This window comes from Grus americana, chromosome 5 (assembly GCF_028858705.1).
Source record: "Grus americana isolate bGruAme1 chromosome 5, bGruAme1.mat, whole genome shotgun sequence".
Lineage (NCBI taxonomy): Eukaryota > Metazoa > Chordata > Aves > Gruiformes > Gruidae > Grus > Grus americana.
The window spans coordinates 37,873,275-37,897,770 of NC_072856.1; the positions used below are offsets into that span (position 1 = coordinate 37,873,275).

A 24,496-nucleotide genomic window follows, 5' to 3' on the forward strand; every position below is an offset into this window, starting at 1 on the left:
TTCCTGAGCAAATGCACTACAAACTTTAAAAGTTCTCCAGCCCACCTTCTTCTGACAGAAGCTTTCTTTTTTTTACGGTAAGCGTTCAGGATGAGTGGCTGTGATCTCATGATTGTTTCAAATCCAGCAGAGTGCTACAGTTGACTTGCATTCTGTCAGAAATGCCAGTCAGGTTGTTGACAATGTGTGTCTTAATAGCATGTAATGCCGAAGTGATGGAAAAAAGATTCGCAATGCTTTATCTGATATATATATTGTGAATTAGTTCCTTGTTTAAGTATCTAAATTTAAACCTTTTGGGCCAGATTTACAAACTGTTTAGATGTCAAAAGATGTGAATGAGCCTGGACTAGGATTTTTTTAAAATATTTAAGAGCAGTCATCAAGGAGCAATGAGCCCATGCTATGGAGCCCCTGCATCATACCTGCTTCGACCCTCCTGTAAATACCATTGGTATTTACTCTCTGTCTTTCCACTTTGCCTGCCGAATAACGCAGAGATCCCAAGTTATAAACAAGTTAAATTCTGAGCCAGAAACTGTCTAGCTACATGCAGTGGTTTTCTGGAGTAATTATTATGTTTTCATGGCAGTCATTTAGCATGGCATCATGCATCTGTAAAACAGCAGTCTGTTGCATTGTTCAGACATGCCTGTAGTATTTGAAGTATACAGACTGTCATGAATTTAAATAAAATTCATGCATTCTCTGACACTTTATCCTAAGTAGAACAGAAGTAGCTTATGCTCAAATAGTGGAAGTTGAAGGTTTTTCTTGCTGCAAAGGATTGGGCAGAGGTTTAAGATCCTCTTTACCTATGGAGAAAATTACCATAAAACTTGAAAGGAATATTTAAGAGACCCAGACTTCTGTGAGAGGATATGTACTTCTTCCCCATCCTGAACAGATGTTTGTAAGTCTGTAGTATTCAGGTACATGGTTTTTGTATATTTTATTATATGTATTTCTAATACAATTGTTAGATTTCCAATAGTATTGTAAATTCTTTGTCCTATAGTATAGGTAATACTAATTTAATTGGCCTCCTTCTTTTACCAGTTTCTTGAACAGACTAGTTGAAATGTGAGGAGTAGAAGTAAATTAATATTATGAAAGTATAAATGATAGATTAGAACCCTGCTACATTTACACTGCAGTAGAATCTCGTGTAGGTTAATTAATATAATTGGTAATATTACCAGAACAAAACTAAATATTTTTGAAAAACATTGTCACCAGCCAGTACCTATGCCTATCAAAAATTCAATAGGAAGAAAATACATGTTTCTGTTTCCCTTTGTTGTCTCATCAGGTTTATAACATTTATTTTGCTACTAGATGCTATTTCGAATGTTTCACAGTTTGATATATTAAACCAGGCTTCTTTTATGGCCCATGTTAGGAACACGCAGTGCATTCAAATAGCACAGTGGTAGTGGGTCTTTCATCTTGTGCCGAGTGTATTTCATTTCCCCTGTGTTCAGATTAAACATAGCTTTTGTATTCATTTGAAGCAACTGTAATGAGAATATTTGACACAAGTCAAATGCAGATAGTGGAACTCCAGAGGTCCTTGAATATAGTCTGTCTTTTGACACCGGACCACGATGGGAGGTGAAAGGGTTGCCACTTTCACTTTTTTTTAAAGGGAGATTATGATATTCTATTTGTAACATTAGTGGAGCCTTAATGAATTTTAAAAAGGAATATAGTCAACAAAAAGAACAATTAAGCAGTCTACATGATTTTAACTAAAGCCATTATTGGAAATCGAATATAGAGATATACGTAAAAAGTTATATAATTCCATAATGTTCTAAACGGTATACATGAATTTAACTTGTAGAATGTAAACATAAAATATGAACAATAGAAAATAAGGAAGGAGAGCATTTCTTGTGTGAAAGTTTGTGTAGACAGATACAGATACAGTCAAATCCTCAGCTGGTATAAGTCAGCGTAACTCTCTGATTTCCAGGAACTGATTTACACTAGCTCATTTGCCATTTACAGGTAATATACACATGCATTTGAACGTTGTTTTTCAGTTAGACACAGTGAAGAAATGCACGTCAAGTTATTCAGGGTAGTAAACAGCCTAGTTCATCCAGGCTGACTGATTTTCCCCCGCAGCAGTTCCCTTATAAGAGTTTTTCTGAGTGATTCTTCATCTCCTTTGCTGAAAATATTAATTCTGTTTTGAGCCTGTCACTTTTCTGCTAAGCAAGAGGGCATATTTGCATCCACTGTTTGCTTAGGCCAGAACCTCTGGTCAAAAGTCTTATGTGTGATGACTGTGAAAGCCATTAACAGGATTTCAGCCCCGAGGTGGGTACCTGTTGTCAGTGCCTCTTTATAGAGGGGGAGAATGCCATTTGATTGAAAAGCCATCAAGGTCCTACCTTCACTCAGGAGACTTCCCTGTTAAACTGTACTCCTAATTAACTGTAGGGCACTTTAAATCCCCACAATGAAGGAAGGAATTGCATGAAAATCATCAGCTTCAAAGTTTTTTTTTGTCTCCTTTGGATGAGTTAATCCTGCTGATCGGGACTGAAAGAAGAGCCAGATCATCACCCCAACCCACACGGACAGTCTTATTAACAACTGGTCCTTCCTAAAACTATTGCAGGTTAATCTCTTTCAGACATCCCATATGTTCTTTCCAAGTCAGTACATCCAACAAGTAGCTTGATGTTAAGTGCTAAGTAGCTATTCTAGATCTTGATTTTTTTTCCAGGGAGGGTATTTTAACTTGTCTCTTCAGTGTGAGCTCAATAAAAATCAGAAAACTCAGATCTCAGAAACTAGTCAACTTCTATACAGAAGGTCCTTCCCTTAAATCTGGTGAGCAATATCCTCTTTGTCATGGTTGTGCGGGACCTGGAAAAGCATTCCTGTTGCCGGAAGGAAACTCAGCTGTGGAATAGTGGGATGGAGTTAACCTTCTTCATAGCAGCCCATATGGCACTGTGTTTTGTATTTGTGGCTAAAATAGTGCTGCTAACAGGCTAACGTTGCATAGTTCCAAGGCTTTCTGTTTTTCCTACTCAGCACCCCCAGCAAGTAGACTGGGGGTGGGCAAGAGGCGGCCAAAGGCATATCCCATAGCATGTAACATCATGCTCAGCAATAAACACTGAGTTTGGTCTTCCAAGGTGACTATTCCCCAAAGGCTGGCTGGGCATCGGTCTGCTGGTGGGAGGTGGTGAATGATTGCCTTTGCATCACTGGTTTTATTCTCTTCACTTATTAAACTGTCTTTATCTCTGCCAAGAGTTCTCTCATTTTTACTCCTCCTGTTGTCTCTCCCATCCCGCCGGGGTTGGAGGACGAGTGAGCGGCTGTGTGGGTGCTTAGCTGCTGGCTGGGGTCAACACCACAAAGAGATTCAGCAAAATACCACTGAAGAGAAACTCCACAATTAACTAGGAAAATTCATACTTGTTTTGGAGCTTGATAGGGGAGAAGATCAAAAATTAGAGCTCAAAATACCATCTCTTCCTTTTGAAACTGTGCAAGAATCTTGTCTCTAGTCAGATACAGTTATGATCTTCTACCACCAAAAACTTGAAAGAAAAAAATAAATTAACTCAGGAAAATACCTTCTTTCTTCCAGTAGAAGTAGTTCTTTACTAGTGTATAGTGCAATCCAAGGGATCCTACTAAATTTCAGTATTTGATTATCCTCATCATTAGTTCTGTGTGCTGATCATTATAACAATTTCATTTCCTCTTCCTCCTCCTCCTCCTCTGAAGGATATCACATGAGCTTCAAAATTAATAATAGCTCTTCAATTTCCTTACTCATAAAATTCAAGGAAACAAAAAATTATTTATCCTTTCCTGTACTCCACTTTCAAAGAAGTACATAAGACAGTGTGAAAGTGAGCTAGCATTATTTTGAAACCCCTTTAAATTTTTGCATAGCAAAAATGAGCAGTGCTAACTGGTCAATACCCAGTAACATGCATGCCAGCTCAGCAGTGAATAATCACTTGCAGCTTCCTCTCTGCATTTATTCAGCTTCATGGATGAAAAATATAAATGCTTCCAGCTGATATACACGCGTACAGTTCTCGTCAATCCTTTCGTTGTAACACAGTGAATGCAGCTGGTAACACTTGAAGTCTAACTTTGATTTTCTTTTGGACATTATTCGGTGCTAATATTGTGCAGATCTTTACGCGTCTCGCTTATAAGCACCTTTGTGCAAACATCGTGACCATCGCCTGTAGTTGACAAAGTAGTTACTTCTGCATATATCTCAGTGAAGAAACAAGTGAGTTCAAAAGAGAAAAATGTAACTGTTAACTGATGAAAATACTAATTGTCAATCATTTCTCATTAGGTCAGTAATTTTGGTAAAGTTTTGTCATAATTTGTCAAATGAATGTTTGTGTGGAGTTGTAGATATCTGTTCAGTAACGCGTAGTCTTGTCGTCTCTCTGTGCATGTTCTGCAGAATTACATGGGGGAGATGTATAGGTATACAAATTTTTCTCTTTCCCTCCCTCCTCATGTACATATGTATGCGTATAGATAAAAGTATACTTTACATACATATCTATTAATATATATTTGCATTTTTTTCTTAGTATAACAACTTTTAACAATCATATATATTAATACATGTCACTTAAAGGCTGTTTATTGAAAACTTTACCTTCTGATCTTCTGTACATGGACTCATCTGCCTTCAGGAACGTAAGAGTTAAGATCCCATTATATATTTCAGTAGTAATCTGAGAGGTGTATCTTCATCTTCAGGAGAACACGTTTGCCTCTCGTATGTCTCATTCCAATGACTGCTGAGAGCAGTTACGCATTTAACTCAAATTCAGCTTATAATTTTTAGGTTATTGCAAACTTCCTCTCGTGAGTGGACGTAGCGGGTCTGGCTGGGACAGAGTTAATTTTCTTCATAGCAGCCCCTGTAGTGCTGTATTTTGGATCTGGACTGACACGGTGTTGATAGCAGACCGGTGTTGGCTGTTGCACAGCGCCAAGGCTTTCTCGTTTTCCAACTTTGCCCCACCTGAGGCTGGGGTTCGGCAAGAAGCTGGGAGGGGACACAGCTGAGACAGCTCACCCGAATGGCCCAAAGAGTTAATATAGACCATGTAAATTCATGCTTGACAGTAAAAACTGGAGCGGGAGTGAGTTTTTTTCTGAAGTAGCCATTGCTAGGAGGCTGGCTGGACATTAGTCTGCTAGTGGGAGGTGGTGAGTGAGTGCCTTTATTTTTTTTCTCTTTCATTCTGTTATTAAATTGTCTTTATCTCCACCCACGTTTTTTCTCACTTTTGCCCTCCCGAGTCTCTCCGCCACCCCGCTGGGGGGGGTGTGCACGAGTGACTGGCAGGATCTTGCCTGCTGGCCGGGGGGAGCCCACCACAGTGCACTGCAAGAAATTCCCTGAATTGCGTCACCTGAGTTTGACTTCTGTAACATTGAACTGAGGGAAAACCTGTTCTGCAAAATCCAAGTTCCAAACTGTATGTAGGACGCTATTAACCAATACAAATGACTTGACTTAAAATAAAGGCCATGTGCAGTCCTAATAGTCCTGTTATATTCCATTTAACTGATCTTGCTTTGCAGTCATACCATATTAAAAAATAAAAGTAATTGACTACACTGCTGAGAACAAACATTTGCCCCCAAAATACTCATATACTGAAGATGAAGGAATGTAAATGTTTGTATTTTGCACTAAAAATCTTTGTTTACTAAAAAGCGCCACATTCAAAATAATTTGTGATTGCATATCTATATATCATATTACTAATAAAGGTGGCTGTCTTAATGAGGGAGAGCCTGGCAATTAATAGAAATTCAATATCACCACCAGAATTTTCAAATTGTTTTTCGTCTGCCTCCAGCAGCATCACAATTTTCTTCCTTGCATACTGCAAAATTTAATTACAGGTTCGACATCAGTAGCCAATGATGCTGTACATGTACAGGTGAACAAGTGATCGTAGTTAGAATATGTGAGGTAAAAGCTGACATTTGGATTGAAAATTAGTTCCAGAGCTCAAGGTCAAAGTTCAGAAGGAAAATAGACTTTCAAAGAAAACATCTTTGCAATCACTATCTGAAATTTAAATCCTAAATCATAAAATCAGTTATCCTTAATGCCCACAAAGTAGATTTTGACCATTAACTTCTCTCGTTTTCTGTCCCATTTGGGTACACACTCTCAAATGAATTTCAAGTGGAATCTTTCCATCTTGAACATCCTTAATTCAGTTCAACTCCCTTTCCTAAGTGCTTATTTTTGACACTACACATGAAGAATAAAACCCTCAGAGTGACAGTCTGTGATCATGTTTCATGTGGCAGACTTCATTTGCTTTCAGTTTATATTGCTATCAATTTATGACTTTGTTCCTTAAATAGTTATCTTTTTTCCACATTGTAAATGATATATTGAATGATGTATGTTTGAGAGGTATTTCAAGGAATCTTAACTTCAGTCATTAACTGGTTATCTCTTGGCTCAGGAACCTTTAGTTTGTTGAGAGAAAGTTAATATTTTTAAAGCGAATAAACCAGCTTTTCAATATGTAATTATTTTCTTATCAATTTTACATTTTCATGCCCTTTTGAGCATCTAGCATGCAGTCCTTGAATTTACATTTAGCTCTGCAGGAACTGCTTTAAATATTATTATTATTATGGAGGAAATCAAAAATCAAAGTGAATTTTTAGTACAATAGCGAGGTACAGGAAGGTGCAATTGCAGTAACAGCAGCCTGCATTATTGTATAGAACTAACTCACAGCTTGACAGAAAGTCCCTGCTGGGGAGGAAATGTAGGGGAACTGGCAGAATTTTGCTACATCTGCTCCCTACTGCTAATAAGCTTTAACCTGTTTCATTTTTATTATGCTTACTGTTTAGCTATTTTGCTTCTGAAATTATATCGGTAACTATGAGAACACATAAAAGGGAGCACAACAGGTAGGGCTGTTTAAAAATGTAAAACTATCGGCAAGGGATATTAAAGGCCATAATGAGTGAGATGGTTGCCTTCTCAGTGTGGGTTTTTAGAGTTCAGGCGCTGCAGCGCTGGTAGAAAGACTGAGTGTAAGTAAGTAGTGGGTAAAACAGATTTCATAGCTTGAGTAGCTTGTACAGCCGGAAGGCACCATTAGATCATTTAGTCTGACCTGTATAGCGCAGACCATTACATTTCATCCAGAAATTCCTATTTTGAACCCTGTGAGTTTACTTAGACTGAAATATATCAGACCTTAAGAGTTTAAAATACTTTATGCCACAGAATGAGAACCAAGAGGCTGAGCTTCCCATGCAGCAGGAAGGGTGTTTATCGGGTTGGTAAGTACGCATGGTAGCGTGACTACTTCTGCAGAATAAACCAAACAACCAAAGGCTGGTATGCACTTAACAAAAGTGAAAATCCCTTCCTGACACCTTGGATTTAGGGGAAAAAAATACAGGTATTCATATTGTATCAGAGCACTTGCTCACTGAAATGTTCTGCTAAAGCCATAAACTGTTCCTTCAGAATAAAACCAAAACAAAACAAAAGCAAAAATGAAACCATCACCACCCCCAAAAAAACCCCCCAAAACAAACCAACAAACCAACCAGAATAAACAAGTTAGATTTAATCTGTCTCATTATGTATCAGTGGGAGTAATTAAGGGCCCAGTAAGAGGGAAAATCCTCTCCTTCAAACAGTCACATCCATTTTTAAAGCTAATATTAATTGTCTAATTCTGAATTTCAGACCTTATGCCCCTTTGACTGCCACGCTGGCAGTCCTGTGCTTCTCAGATTCTCAGTCCAGATGCATTCATTGCAGTCCTTTGAACATGCTTTCTTCTGAATAATCAGTGCTAGAGCTGAGGTTTATAACCTTCTGAAAATGTGGGGAAAATGGTATTGTATGCTTTCCATTTGATATTATCACATACTTCCCGTAACTGATTATCCAGCAGTTTAAGATCTTTCTTTTGCTCTGATGGCAGCATAATTGTCACGCAGAATTATGAAATGTATTTTGAAGAGAGATTGAAATGTATAAAAGTCAGTGGGTAGTTGAAAACTCTAAGTCCATGGGGCTATTGAGAATGTACCTTTAGATAATGGGATAGAAGAAGATTGTGATACTTATCTGATAAATCAAGCAAAAATGGAAATCTCGGTCTTAAACAGGAGACTCTTCTCCATTACTGTGCATGCAGAAGTCTGCGTCTGTCTTTCAGCAGGCTAATTTGCATTTTCTATTTTTCTTTCAGTTTATTCTAACAAGTAATTATTTGAGCTTACTTTTCAAGAAAACTTCCAGGTTGGTAAGTCCAGAAAGCAGAGGTGTTAGCCTAGTTATTACAGACTTTGTATACAGTCTTCAGGCTTTCAATTGTTTGTTTGTTCTAAAGACTCCTTCAAAGCTGACTGTGTCTTCATGGAAATGTGATACTGATTGCTCTCATTTTGATCGTGTCACAGAGCTTCTCAGTTTCCGAAATGAAAGGATGAAATCACAGAAATCCAACAACACAAAAGAGAAACAAAATTAACAAGCAAATTATATCCTTATGTACTAAATATAATCAAAAGAGAGCTTGTAAGGTTATGTCTTTAATTTCAGCTGAACCCTTTTGTCTGTCACACAGAAGTGAGGAAAATTCCTATCACTTCTTGGCCTCTGTTGACAATCATGGTAAAAGATAGAATAGCAAGCTGCTGAATTATTCTGTTTGAGTGATATAAGCTATAGATCATATATAGTTATTGATCTGATTTCTTATGAACTCTATTTCCATGAGTTTCCGTATTTGCTTTTTTTATATAATGCCTACATACACTTACAGTAGTACTATGCAGGGACCATTCGTCAGGAAAGTTTTGATTCTGCAAAGACTTAAACGTATCCTTTATGCACCAAAAAGCTGTCTCAACTTATAAAATCAAATTTACTCTAGATTTATTGTGGGATTTGGGCCCTAAGAGTGATGTTAGTTAATTTTTGTGGTAGTTTGATCTGACATACTTGGTTGACTACCATAAAATTTTAGCCCATCACCTTGACAAATCCTAATAATAGCCAGCAATATATTGTATATATTTCAGATTTCCTGTACTCTTGCTAATATAACTTGAGGTATGCTCATTTTATTCACCTGCAAAATGCCTCTCACCTGCAAAACGCCTCTCTGGGAAAAGTTAAGCTGTTGTGCTTGGCATGTTAATTGCTGACCACTTCATATCTAATAATTAATTTTGCACCATGCTGATGCATGCAGATTTTTTCACAATTGTTATGAAAAAAACTTAATTTGGATTTTTTTTCCCAAATCCCAGCATGTGGAATTATAATGATTGTACTAAGAGATGACGTTAATTTGAAATCCATTTGAATTACGAAAATTTATTAAAAGTACCTTAGAAATAGTACTGCCTCTAAATTTCTACACCCATATTTGCTCCCCTGTATCTGCTTTCCCTTTTTCATGTTTCTGGTTTTTAAAGATAGAGAAAGACTGCACAACAAAGCATTTATTCTGCAAATGTGCTATCAGATGCTGACACAAAAAATAAAGAACCACCTTGTTTTCTCTAGATTTTCCTTGGTTCAGTAACATCAAGTAAGTACAGGCTCAGTTTTCCAGTTGACATTGTACAAAATAGTTTCTACATGACCCAGTTTTAACTAAACTATCATCAGCTTTGTCCAGCACGTTGTGGAGTAGAGAGGACTAAAATTTCTGAAGAACTCATTTCTTTTTATATTAACAGTATTTATTCCTTGATAAATATTCAGATTTATAAGACCTCATTTTTAGTCTGCCAGTTTTGTGGTAATGTATTTTTGGCATGCAGCAAATAATCTGTTTTATTTCAGGAAGGAATATTAAATGTCAGACTTTCTTATTTTTGTAAGCTTTGCAAAAAGAATATTGTTAACAATTTTATTGTTATAAAACACTGTGGTATTCATTCTTTGAATCCACGCATGTTATACCAGGAATGTATATGGCCTATTTATTAGACAAACTAGGATGTTGAAAAGGATTGCTTCTATCCTACTGTCTTCAGGAACTGACATTTTTATTCTTATGCAGTTTTCCTAGTGGAATCTTTACTTTTTAAAGTCATAAACCTATTGTTGTGAGGGACTTCAGCAAAGCTCAGGCTGGATCTCAGGAGTTTGATGCACTCTGTTTAATGCAGGCAGTGTAAAAGAAATTTTAAATGTATTATTTAAAGGCACATTAATCTTGCCACTATAATGGTGTAATAATGCATACCATAGAAGGTTTTCATAAACTCAGCTTCTAAAAGTAACATCACAGTATCTTTCTTTTTGTTCTCCAAGTCAATTCTTTGTAGAGATGCCAATTACGCATTCATCTCTGTCTCTTATAGCCTGATTCCATATTCAGCTGTGAGATAGGTAGACCTTAGTCCTTACTCACACAACAAAAAGATTACTTCTCATTTGGACAAATGGAGGATGGTCAAAATAAACAAATCTATGTAATAAATATGAATAACTGAAATATGTACCTTTTTCAATTAAATTAAGTAAAATAGTTAAATGCTTATACAATGGATTGAGTATAGGTTTGTCCTATACTCATTATTCCTGTGTTTTCACAGGAATTTTAATAGGTCTGCCTTTGATATTTTTTTTTTATTGAAAAAATACACGTATTTGTTAGAGAAATTCTTTTTTAAGATTAGCACTTTTAAAACAACACCCTGTAAGTTAGTTTACAACCCTTACAGCCCAGCATTTTTCATTTAAGTACCCTCACTGTGTTGGGTTCTGGTTTGTTTTGTCATGGTATTGTGGATGCATTAGGCATTCATTGGCGTGAGAGTATTCTCTAGCTCTCCTGAATATGCACAATGAAAATCAAGTGAATCTTTACTAAGAACTAAGGCATACAAAATGCGAGGGCTTGGTAATACCGTGAACCAATATGATAACTTCTTGTATCTGAGCAAAGCTCAGGAAAGCATTATGCACACAGCAATTCAGTTAACCATTGAACTTTAATGTAGAGATGCAGGTTAGTTACAAGTTTAAAAACCAATTGACAACCTCTGTGGTTAATCTTCCTTCTTGTGATATGAAAGGGCTTGTATTTCTGCATTAAACACGCTCATAAAAGCGTTGGCTGAGGAACGTTTCTACCAGGCTACCTTTTCAGGTACAGCCTGTGCAGGAATATGAAGTACAGGAAGAGTTCCCATTCTCGTTTCTTGTTACTAGCTACCTTATTGAGTTGGGTGTCATTTGATAACTGTAGCACTGTGGCCTTCAATAAGTTTTCAGCCAAGCCCTTCGACCCCTTCTGTTTCCAGTCAATCATCCTTATACATTTGCAGATTTGAGTTAAGCATCCATTGCACAACCTCGTTAGAGGGGCTAAAACACAGCGGACTGTCTGGGTGGCTCCAGATCCCCATTCCTGTGGCAGGTGCCTAAAGCAGACAAACCTCCTGCTCGGCACTGTCGGGGACCGTGTGTTGCGTTTTAGTTGTCTGTGCCGTCTTCAACAGTATAAGCAGGGACTGAAGATATATGCAGCCCCCTAAAAGTGGGATTCCAGTTCTCTCTGTGATTCTGCTTTGGGAAAAAGGAGAAGAGGAAGCATTTTTTTTTTCTCAGAAAGACGTCAAGAGTAACCACATCAAACTCCCACTTCTTCCAGTCCAATATTCTGATGCCAGTACCTCTGCTCAACTAGCTGAAGCAGAACTTCAGAGCTGTTATCTGCATTGTTCTGCTTGACTCTGTGTTCACCATTCATCTATAAAATCAGTCTGGAATATCACAGATGAACATAAAACTCCCTTAGAAATACTGGAAAGGACTAGTTGTTGGAAGGGACTAGTTGTGAAAATTCAACCAGTCCAGTCAAGAAAGTCCAGTTGTTTTTCTTCACCAAACACACCCCTGGTATCAGTATAAGCATAAATTCTTATGTAAGAACATAAGAATAGCCATGATGGCGTGGACTCTTCTTAGTATTCTGACTCCAAACAGTAGCCCTAAGCAGATGTGAATAGTAAAATCAGGAAAAGCATATATCCACTCTTCGTATTCTCCCAACCTCAAACTATTTTAATTCATATTTAAATTAATTAAATTAATTTTAATAGTTATATAAATCATTAATTTTTATATAAATTATTAACTATTGTATAAATTAAGAATTAGCTAAGAATTTTAATATGTGTCTCTCATAATCCCGACTGAATTTGTGTTCTGAGTACTTGTTCGGGCTCCCCTTGAATCCCTGTAAAGTTCCTGCAATGATTCTTTGCAAGGAATTCCAGGTGTCGCCCACCATCGTTCTTTTTGAAACCATGCTCTTACTAATGTCATTTGATGATACGTAGTTCTCGTACAGAAAGACAAGCGTGCAAAACCAATTCTTATCCCTATCCACCCTTCTATGTCATGTATGATTTTGTAAACTTCTGTCATATTCTCCTTAAGAAGGCCGGAGAACATTTCCAGTCAGACTCTCCAGAGCTTTTGATCATCCTGGTTGTCCTCCTCTGAACACATTCTGGGTCTAACATGTCATTTTTCAGTTGAGAGATCAAGAGTTGTATATCTTAGTCAAGGTGCAGGTGAACTGTGGATTTCTACAGTGGCATAATGTTACCCACTTTGTTCTCTATTCCTTTCCTGAGAATTCACAATGTTTTACTTACTTTCTTGACTGCTGTCAACTACTGTGATTCTTTATTAACCAGTCCATGAAGACTTTCCAGGTTGTTACTTAGCTTAGCATGGCACTCTTCTCCGTGTTTACAGTAGTGTGGCATCAAGCTACTTTGGTATTAGAAAATGTCAGGTAAATAACAGAGTCACATTCTCAGTCCTCCTAAAATCTACTCTGTACCTTCTGGTTTTCCCCTGAGTTATTGAAATGTGTATTGTATCACCAGAAGAATATCAGTATTTTCTTCATGGTGGGAGAAGTCCTTTGCTGAGTTGTGGGGTTTTTTTCAAAGCAAAGTGTAAAAAAATGAGAGTGTTCATAGTTCTCTGGATAGGGAATGATATTGATACAATGCATGTATTTAGAAAAAAATCTACTTTTTGGCTTCCTTTTCCAAACCTTCTGGGACTCCATCTTTCCCACCTTTGATAAATTGAGTGGCAGATGATTGTGTTGGCAGAGGGAGGATATTAAGAATCATGTTTTGAGGACAGTCTAACATGAGATTCAGTAAGAGCTAAATCACTTGTCATATCAAATCTTTGTCCAAAGTTTTGGAATCTACCATTTCATAGCATGACAGAATCAGAATGCTGTCATAGTGTGGCCTCTGAGATGATCCAGTTTGCATCCATGCCTGAAAGAAGACATTGCTACAGAGTCATTTATTTTCAGAGGCCATCTCCTGCACAGCGAAAGGATGTTACCTGGCTTCCTTCTCTAGCCCTCTTTGAATCAGATCATGTACAAGTGTAGCACAGAAGTAGCATCTGTCTCCGTATTGTCTCAGCAGTCAGACAATGAACCTTTACAATCGGCTTATTTTCCCTTATGGCGTCTGAACCTTTCCTGCTGCCAAGTTACCTTGCAGTATTTTTTCTTAGAAAAGATTAAATCCCGTGGAAAAGCTAACAACTGGAAATGGGGATCTTCAACAGGCAGACCCTCTCCCACGAACTGAAAATCATTTGGATACTGATAACTAGGAAATCAGTGTTTAAGGGCAAATAGATGACAGCAGCCGAAATTTGCAAAGATGTGTAAAATTCAGGTCAAAGATACTTTAAGGATTCACTGCTTTCAACAGTGTTTGGCCCAACAGTGTTTTCTCATCTCTCAGTAATAAAAAATTTTACAAAGGTTCCCAAGAATTGTCACATCTTTTTCAAGAATTAAAAGTCAAACTGCTTCCTCTTCTACCTCTTTTTTTTTTTTTTTTTTCCCCAAGACTCTGAAGATGTAGACGGAATAGGCCACAACTCGTACTCCTTTATAGAACAGTCTACAACAGTATCCTGGGCAAGAACCCTAAAAACATGTTTTTCTTTGTAGTACCACAGCTATCTGCCAAAAGTGCTGGATCTCATTGATAAGAGAGCAGAAACAATTGTAAAGAGCAACTTAGTCATAAAATAATTCCTCTTAATTTTCGCTCTTAATACTTACTTATATTGTTCTAGCATCATATGAATAGAATTTCTTAGCAGACCTTATATATTCATCCTCATTTACTAGACAGGCTATCATAAAGGTATTCAGCTGCTTAAGACAGTTGTAAATTTCTGAAAGGTAACTCACAAATGCAGCATCCATGTACAACACAAATGTCAGCGATTTCTTGAAAATAAGTCAGGAGAGGTCATTGTTAGAAGTATTTCGGTAAGATTCTGTAGCAGCTGATGAAAGATTATTAGTCCCCAGTAGCTCCATCACTTGTGCTTTGTGCAAACTCTAAAGTTAAAGGTTATGAGCACGATGGTACTGCACAGGTGCACCGTGAATAGTCTTTCACTCAGAATGATTCTCATTTGTTAAATTTGGAAATGTACTTTCTCTTGGCCTTAATTTTCATGTAGTTCTTCATATTCTAAATGGCAGCTGAAGGCAAGCAGAAATAGTGAGTAATTGATTTAACAACCTAAGACAAGTACAGGGAAGTAGAAAAGTTTGTCGTAGTGCTTGATGTGACCTGAGAGAGCTTCTTTAGACTTTTTTCTAAACAGTAGCTCAGCACCTTGGGCCAGCAAAGTGGCCTTTAAGCCTGAATGAGCATGACTTTTTTTTTTTTTTTTTCCCCTCAGTGCAAAGCTCCAGTATTTCATCTTTTCAAACTGTTTTACAGCACTCAGAGCAGAATTATATTGACAAGGTTAGAATTCATCTCCTAGAGGAGAATACCGTGCTCCTCCTGTTAAGTGCTAATATAACATTTATGTGTTGGTACCTTAATAACAGCCCCGGCTAGCCTAATGAAAGTACTGAAAGCAAACAGTACTCAGTGAGATTTTATTATGACTGAAGTGACTGCAATTTGAGACAAATTATCCCTATTTTTGTTCCCATATCAAAACCAGAAATGCTAAAGCAATTGCTACATGTTTGGTATAGAATTAGACTCCACTGTCGTTAATATAGAAGTAAGTGCATTTTTTCATGTAAACAGCTCACGAGGGTCAAGCATCACAGATATTCTGTGCAAAATGCTTGTCAATAACTTTGTGAGTGAATTTTGAAATAAAGTGCCTGTAACCTGTCATTATTTCTTCCTCTCAAAGTTGAGAACGAGTGGATGAAAATTGAGCTTGTGAATTGAAGGTACTGTGAGTTATATGGCCTTATCGACTTCAGGCAAGATGACAGGTTTGCCTTGTTATTATTTTTCCTTTCAGAGGTCAGGCAATGGACAATATTACCAGTATATACTGCGGTATAAGCAAATTGGTATATAAAAAAAGTTATTATCGGTGTACACAAAGAAGATGGTGTCACTAATATTAAAAATGCTTAATATATTGTCTCTCTACAAAAATGGAGGAAAAATAAAAAAAAAAAAATTGCCAGCCAGAATAAGCATTTCAACTGTTGAAATTTGAAATTTCTATTTGAACAGTTGTTCAAAAGAAAATTGTGTTCAGAGCACTGATAAGTTAATGCAAATTCATACATTTTGAGAGTATGTGTATCATAAAACGGGGTTGCTTTCCACAAGTAGACCTTGTTTCCATAAATAGACCTCATAACAGGAGTATATACATTTAAGTATAAGGTCACAGCAGATCTAAATGTGTGTACTGGTTTTGGCTGGGATGGTGTCAGCTTTCTTCATAGCAACCTGTATGGTGCTATGGTTGGATTTGTGACCAAAACTGCATTGATAATACAGCAGGTTTTTCGCTATTGCTGAGCTCTGCTATTAGGAAAACACATTTTATCTTCTAAGAGGGTTTATTCAAGGTCCTTCTGCTGTTCAGAATTATCTGAACTGTATCCTTACAGTATCTGAACTGTATCTTTAGTACTCCAACTTTTAAGATAAATCTTACCTGCTTTACTAACTCGTTTCTGTAGTTTCAGTAGTTCCTACCATTTCTATTCTTCAAAGACCACTGGTACAGACAAAAGTTACTGTATGCAAAAAGACTCTTTTTTGATTGCAAAATGAGTGCAATATACATTATAATCAGCATTTTTTTTAAATGGTACAGGCATAGTAGTAGTTTGAGATTGCAAAAAGGAGCAGATAATAACTGTCAGACAAATTCTTAATTGCTCCAGATGACTTTTCAATAAGAAGAAAAGTTTAGGGGGAAAACAGTCTTCCTGAAATAACTCTACTGCACATACTTTTTTGAATATATCAGCTGAATATGAGCAACGTTAATTTCTACTGTCTCTGTAAAATGCACAATATTTTTTTTTTATCTTTTAGGTTGAAGATTCAGAGACATATCATGATGTAACTGCAGTGTGTGGGTTGGTTGCTGTGGTTGTAATATCTCACCTACCCAGAGATGCTGCCATTGAATGGCATGTTGTTGCAGTTGTTGATGATCCACTCCAAAGAAAACATTTTGCAATGAAGATGTTGTCAGAGGGCTTCCAAATCGAGTGTGAATCTGTGGAGTCTAGTTCTGCATCTTGTGCATCAATCTCTATACGACTGAGCTTGATTACACCATCCGGTTCTCAGCTTGATTTAGATGGACCTCTTCATGACTTAGTTACTACGTTTAAACAAGCTGTTGAGAAACTTTCAGAAGACTTCAGTGCAAGTCCTTTGTCTTTTAGAGCTTTCTTCAAGGACGATATCTTTGATGCTGAAACACTACGAACAGGTAAGACTTACAATGACAGAAACCAGGTGTTAATACTAAGCATAAGGTATTTTTTTTTACTTCTACATAAGGTTTCATTGGAAGAAAACATTTTAGAAGTGCCTTTCAAGGATAGGTAGCCAAGAAGGCCAATAGCATCCTGGCTTGTATCAGGAATAGTGTGGCCAGCAGGACTAGGGAAGTGATCATGCCCCTGTACTCGGCACTGGTGAGGCCGCACCCTGAGTACTGTCTTCACCTTTGGACCCCTCACTACAGGAAGGACATTGAGGTGCTGGAGTGTGTCCGGAGAAGGGCAATGAAGCTGATAAAGCGTCTAGAGAACAAGTCTTATGAGAGGCAGCTGAGGGAACTGGATTTGTTTAGTCTGGAGAAAAGGAGGCTGAGGGGAGACCTTATCGCTTTCTACAACTACCCGAAAGAAGGTTGTAGTGAGGTGGGTGTTGGTCTCTTCTCCCAAGTAACAAGTGATAGGACAAGAGGAAACGGCCCCAAGTTGTGCCAGGAGAGGTTTAGATTGGATATTAGGAAAAATTTCTTCACTGAAAGGGTTGTCAACCATTGGAATAGGATGCCCATAGAAGTGGTTGAGTGACCATCCCTGGAGGTATTTCAAAGACGTGTAGATGTGGCCCTGAAGGACATGGTTTAGTGGTGGACTTGGCAGTGTTAGGTTAACGGTTGGACTCAGTGATCTTAAGGGTCTTTTCCAACCTAAATCATTCTATGATTCTATGATTAAGATATGTTTGTTCTTTTTCTGGTTACCAGGCACATTTCTCCTATAGAAAGGCTCTATTGGACGTTTTTAATTCCAGATGGGGTAAAGCCCTGGATTACGTGTGATCTCAGGATCAGAGTAGGAGGTTGGATTAGACGATCTCGCTCCTATCTGAGTTATTCTGTGATTCCATGAGAGAGAAGTTGCTGAGAAATCCAGCCACCTCAGGGTCAAACATAGGGAGAAAGAATCTTTTGCGTAAGAGCCTTTCAACAGTGGTCTATTTGGTAGCCTGTTTTTGTCATGATCTAGAACTATGTTCAAATAACCAAATTCTCTGTGCTAACAGGCAGTCTTTTTAGAATAAATAATGAAATATTAATGTTTTAAGACAAGGAAATGGTGTTGTATCCTCTAGATTAGAGAGTGTCTGGTTTTGAACATGGGCTGATTTCTTACCAACTTAAATAGAACTTGCTAACCAAACAAATTTAATGTTTCTTCCTGACGTTTATTTTTTTAAATCTCATTCTCTTACCAAGTAAAGACAATACAGAACAATAAATATAATGTTGCAACTATAATTTATTTCTTATCTTGTACATCTATATTTTGGGCTATGCTTAATTTGGGACAACTAACATTATGCAAGAGCACAAAAGCTTATTTTATTTGTCAGACCTACAAAACTGGTTAACCATACTTGTACTGAAATCAGTAAGAGCTTTGTTATCAATTTGAGAAGGAACAAAATCAGATCCTTAGTCTATATTTATCTCAAACATTCATGCACTTTAAAAATCCTTGCAGACCACAACTGATCCATATTAATTAGCTGACATAAATGTTAGCCCTCAAATATTCTACTGTCCTATTTTTTTTTTCTTAACCTGCAGCAGTTTTTGAAGAAAATTCAACTTGACATTGTTTAATAGATTTAAAGTACAGGAATTGAAAGCTATAAAAATGTGGCATAGAATAAGCATATTTAATCCAGGAAGCAAGGAATGAACATATAGTCTGACAGAATGTTGTTGTTTTTACTACGTCTTGTTTAAGAGCTAAAAGGAAACCTGATAAAGCATGTTCCTGGCATGGGATTAACATTACCGTTTTGCCTGCTCTCTTTCTGATATTTCTCAAGCCATAGAATAATTACTTCCAAATAAATTTCATTTGCTTTATTAACTATATTGCTCAATGTAATGTATAAATTGTGCACAGAAAAATTTGATTCAATTCCATTCATGTTATACTACCAATGGTGTAGACATAGAAAGATTTGTTGTGATTGTCATATATTCATTCTGGTTGTGTTCAGATCTCTGCACTGTCATAATAATTCCTGTCATTATAGCAATTTTATCATTATCCCCACTGGTAAGAAATACATTCTTGCAAATCTGTAGAATATATAGAATGCATTAAATTTACAAGTAGCACTAATTCATTGATGAAGAGTTTTAAAATAACTTTTTTCTACTTAGGAAAAATTTCCAGAAAATTCATGTAATGGGAAGAAGAAATATGCTATATATTTGAAAATAATTTCTCAAATTAAAATAGTTATTGCTGAAGTGTGTCTTACTGATAGTTTCAATCTGATATAAGAATATTATATATATACTGTTTCTGATTCAAAATCAGAAGACTGATTTTTAATATGTTGTTAAGACACAGGGACATATTTAAGTTTCCTGCTAGTATGTGTCCTAGGAGCCTTGGAAAGCATGTAGTCTCCAGTGAAGCCTCCTCAGCTTTCCAAAGGATGCGGCATATTACCGAACTATGTCCTTGACTGTCTTTCGTACTATTATAATGATACTCCTCATAATTTAAAATGTACTCACACATACATATATTAACTCTCAGTTTAAAAACACTGCATAAGGTCTCCAAGACATTCCCATTTATTTCAGTATCCCCTAGACAGTGTCCATAAGCAAGATGATGTAGTCTATGTTTTATCTTCTCAGTTATTACTGGCAGTCTTTAGTTTTGACTGGCAGAACTACTGCAAATGTGTGTGTCCTTTAGTGTGCTTCACAGGTGTAATATACCAGAACTAATATCAGGTCTTTCTTTTGAATCCCATGATATTTTAGCCTGCCTATAACACCAGCCCAAGGTGTTCGAGATTGTTAAGTTCCGATGAGCACAGCTTCTGCCAGTTTCTCATAGTGTGTTCCTGCTTTCCTCTTGAGCCTTAAGGCGGTCCTATGTTTCATCCACAACAGCCCATTAACTTGTCAGCCTTCTTCCTAAATCTGGATTCAGGACCACGGGAGGAAAAAAGGCATGTTTTACATTACCCAGAAGTTTAAGTCATTACCTGAATAGAATTTGAAACATACCTGAATAGATTTCAAAACATACATATAATATATTTAGGCAAGTTCAAATAAGCTTGTTCTGCTTATAGAATGCATGAATCTGAACGCGGCAAGTCACAAGAGGGAACAGTACTGGCTTCCAAAATAGCACTGGTTTGTGTCTTGTCAGCTCTGAGCATGGCCAGAACTCAGTCATAGACTCGCTCTGTCTCTGTAGACTTGCCCTAGGATATTTTGAGTATTTGGATCTCTCCGTGGTGATTCATACCACCTCCAAAGGTTACTTTCTGTTGCAGAGTATGTCTAGGTGGGTATCAGAATTTACTATCAGATAGTTGGTAAAGCTGCCTTTCAAGCACAGAATAGCATTTTACTAGGAGAGAGGATAATGCAGAAATGTACTGATCTTGACTTGAAAATCTGCAGGCCCAATACACAGCCTTTTAAAAAATACCGTTTCCTTGATGTGGCTGCCAGAACACAAATGATATTGAGAGCAGTTTTTCAGCTGCCATTTATTAATTCAGCTCAGGTAGTGCTGGTTGCTAACCATCTGTATGATGATCCATTAGTGACAGGTTTGATCTTTGACATGTGTTAGACATTGTTAATCCCACAAGTAGGTCTGTCCTTTTGGAGTCTTCAACTACCATCAAATGTATTGTCTGCTGAGGAAAGATAATATTAATAACATAGCAGGGGATGCTAGATGCTGCTATTCAAATATTTTAAAGTGAAACACATCAGACAGATGTATCTATAATGGAAAAGACAGAAATTATCACATCTCAGAAATCAAGAGAGATGGTTGAGGAGATAACTTCCACTCTTAGTGGGTTTCAGGTGGACTTCCATCATGTCGTAAGATTAGCAAATAGTCTTCAATAATTTTTGTAAGGTCTTGAATTGCAATGTATTGTCTCCTCTAGCAAAAGCATGGAAGAGAATAAAGGTAGTTTTTTCTGATTAGAACTTAAAATCATTGGAGTGAAAGGAGGAAATACTGCTACTGATCTTCTCAAATGAGCCTCTGATTAGATGAGTGCTTTTTTGGTGCAAAGAAACTGTCATTTATTTAAAACTGTCCAAATAAATTAGAGAAATTTGTTTGTACCTGACACAGTAAGATGAAAACCAGGAATATGTATACTCTGCATATTGTAACAGGTTATTGGAAATTATTATAGCTGGTGTTACTGATGTCAAAAGAAGCTAAAGGTTTGTAATGCAAATTTGAGACAGATAGCTTTCTGTCATCCTAAGACCAGATGTAAAGTTTTATTGAACAAAGTGTAGTACTGATGATGAACTTCTCAGAGGCAATCCCTCATAACATACGAGAGCATTACGGGCACCGTGCTGAGACCACAGAACGTGTTAGAAGTAGGAGGATTAGATTAAGCTGACATATATACTTAGTAAGATGCTGTTAAGCCTTTAGAAGTCTTTAACATAAATTTGACTATTTCTTTCTTATTCTCATTTAAATATGCATTAATATAAATGTGTCAGGACGATTTGCTATACCATCCAGTTGACTAGATTATACTTTCAGTATAGGAAAGATGAATGTTCATAAGTCATCCCATTATGATTTCACAAGCCTTGTTCACAGGATGTATGCAAAATATTTTTGAATATTTATTAGGGAGTAGAAAAGGTCCTGCATTCACCAGAACATCATATTACATAATCCCTTTTTAATAATATAGAAAAAATGAAGTGGGAATATAAAAAGGCAAAAGAGAACAGGAAGAGAAAGGCAAAGACAGTCAAAAATGGTAGCAGCATTAAAATGAATATATAATTAGTTTAAATGTGGCTCTGTTCTGTAAATGCTTAGGACTAAAAGGCTCTTAGTACTTATGTGTTTATGAAGTTTCAATGATACTATAGTTTAAAAAAAATTCTAATATGGGTCGAGTATAGTTCAACTGGACTGTAGAAAATCTTGCTTGAAATGGGACTGTTTCTTCTGTTGAAAGAGAAGCCCTGGTGATTAGGCACTCAGTTAGGAGTCCTTGCACTGACATAACAGCCTGATGCATGGACAACATACTGCTTTTAAACTAAAGATTTTCCATCTGGTATGATTTAAAGTATTCCATTTATTAAAATACTGCATTATCAACACATTTTTCCAGATGTTTTCCAAAACACAGTTTCCAGTACTGGTAGATACCAAGATGTATTTTCTTAACCTACGTCCATGTGCAGCAGAGTTCAATATTCTTTAACTACTGAACTTTAAATTCACAGTGGGAATTTATTTCAATTTAACTTTCTCGATGGGTATGCCCTGGTACACTGGGAAACAGTTTCCCATGAGGACAGCTGGAATCTCAACCTCCAGACATTTGTACACAGGCCTACATGTTTTCATGTGAGTAATTGGTATTTACTCAACAGTCGTGGAGAACTACTCATGTGAGTAGAAACTAAATAGTCATTAAGAACCGTTTACTGAGTAACGATGAAGCAGGTACAAAGTTTTGATAATTTTTACCTGTTGGTCCTTCTGAAATCAGGCTTTGCAATCACTAACTAATGACATAGTTGTTGTGACTAACATATATAATTTTGGCCAAACAAAAATATTTTTAAAATATCATGATAGTGTCTGAAATAGGCTATGAAAATTTAACTTAGTTTTCTACCAAATTCTATTAATTTAGGCTAAATGGAAAATGTGATAACAGTTGCCAACTTGAAAGAGGAGGAAAATTTCACTTTAAATTTCTTGGGTTTGCTGTTAAGAAAACAAAGAATTTGCCAAGTATAATAGTTCAAGCAGCAGACCTACGCTGCTACTGCTCAAAAAAAAAAAAAAAAAAAAGGTTAAATTAGTACTTGGGGAAATGCATCAGATTATAACATACATAAGCAATTAGGAAATACTGATGTGATTCATGAGTGTGCTTGAAATGACATTGTAAAAGGGCAGAAGTAGCTAAATTTGGTCTTGAGCCACAGAGGTGGCTTTGCAATCTTGCTGCTGCTACCAAAACTATCCAGTCAAGAGAGCTGATATATTAAATTACTGTTAACATGCTGAAATTTTAAACTTTTTATATCAGTTTTCAAGGTTGCACTGTTATTATATCTACTGCAAGTCACTGTATACATATTTTTAGCAGAACATCTCACATAAAATTATGGGGAAAGGATTTTTTTTTTGCTATCAAAGACATGGGGAAATTGTTTTAATAGTTATGTTACCTCTTGACTGAATTTGCATAGGAAAGTCTTTTATGCCTGTGAGGCAGCTTAAAATATATTAGATCCTACTTTAGGGCAGTGGCCTTCTGTCCTTTAGGACAGGAAATTTATTTTTTAAGAGCACAGATACTAGATTGAGAAAAATTCAACCACTTGGTGCCAAGGCCAGGTAGCAAAGTTAGAACTCCTTCTACAAAGTGGACAGCATGTGACATCTAAAGGTTGGGTATTGCACAGTCATACATAAAAATCTTGGCTAAAACTTTAAATGGAAATAAATTCTTTAATTGCTTGACCCAAGATTGATCTAGAACATACACCTTTTATCCTTGATACAGAACACTAGCAATATATTGGTAAGGTTGTTTTAAAGCTACTCTGTACAACTTCATATTTCTTTCAGAATTTCTACCACTAAAATCTAAGATACATTTATAGGTTACTCTATCCCTCCTATCATGTTTTCACATTATGTTGAAGTGTTCCAGAGGTCTTCACCAAATAAATGGACTTCTCAATTTCCCTATTGAAGATTTGTGTGTAGTGACCTGTAGGGCAGAATGGGCCTGTCAGAAGACAGACTTTTTGTGAAGAAAGTCATAGATTATAAAGAAGAATTTCCTAAGTTTGCTAACATGTCAAAAACTGATTTGCTTGCCTCACATAATCAGTTTGGAAGATGCTAGACATTTTTTTATGGTGATCCAGGCAGTGGCTTTGCTGCTTGATGTTAGTTAATAAGTTATCTCAATGAACATTGGAATTTGTCAAAAGCAGTAGTCTATAAGGTGAAAATCTTAAGAGAATAGATGTAAAGAAACTTATGCAATGAGAACCCAGTCTATTATGTAATGAGTCAGAAGGGGTGATTTTGATAATTAGCTCTACAAGGAGTCTGAATAAATTAATACTCTTTTGGAAAACGGGTATCTTCTAGACTGGTGTATATGTACATCTGTATACACATAAGTGTCTGTATACATGCATAAAATGCATAGAGTACAAACGTCCTACTCCAATGTCAAAATTAATTTTGAGACACTTTGTTTAGTGCTTTGTTGACAGTGAACAACTATAAAAGCATCTTATAACAATGATATCAGGCATGCAATCATTGCCACATTTGAATTATCCGGTATTTAATATGTGAAGCGTATATGATCTTCTATCTATCCAGAAACCATTTGTGACAAACTCAGTTTTTAAGGACACATCACAGATTATGGTTTACAATTACATAGGAAGTTTTTCTCTGAGACCGTTTCAACATGCCAACATCTTGGCACCAATTCTGCAATTCTAAATCAATAAACATTGAAAGAACTTAGATTTCTAGAGACCTCTGCATCATTTGTACAGATCCCTCTCTATATTACTTTTTATTTA

General features: G+C 36.6%; 1 protein-coding gene across 2 annotated transcripts in view; it reads left to right on the forward strand.

The window, feature by feature from the left end:
- DPH6 (diphthamine biosynthesis 6) overlaps positions 1–24,496 on the forward strand; it is a 212,956-nt gene that overhangs the window by 153,120 nt on the left and 35,340 nt on the right. For both annotated transcript variants that reach the window (XM_054828767.1, XM_054828769.1), the window contains exon 14: positions 16,432–16,837. In XM_054828767.1, coding sequence (XP_054684742.1) covers positions 16,432–16,837 — 406 coding nt within the window. The remainder of the gene's footprint in view (positions 1–16,431; positions 16,838–24,496) is intronic.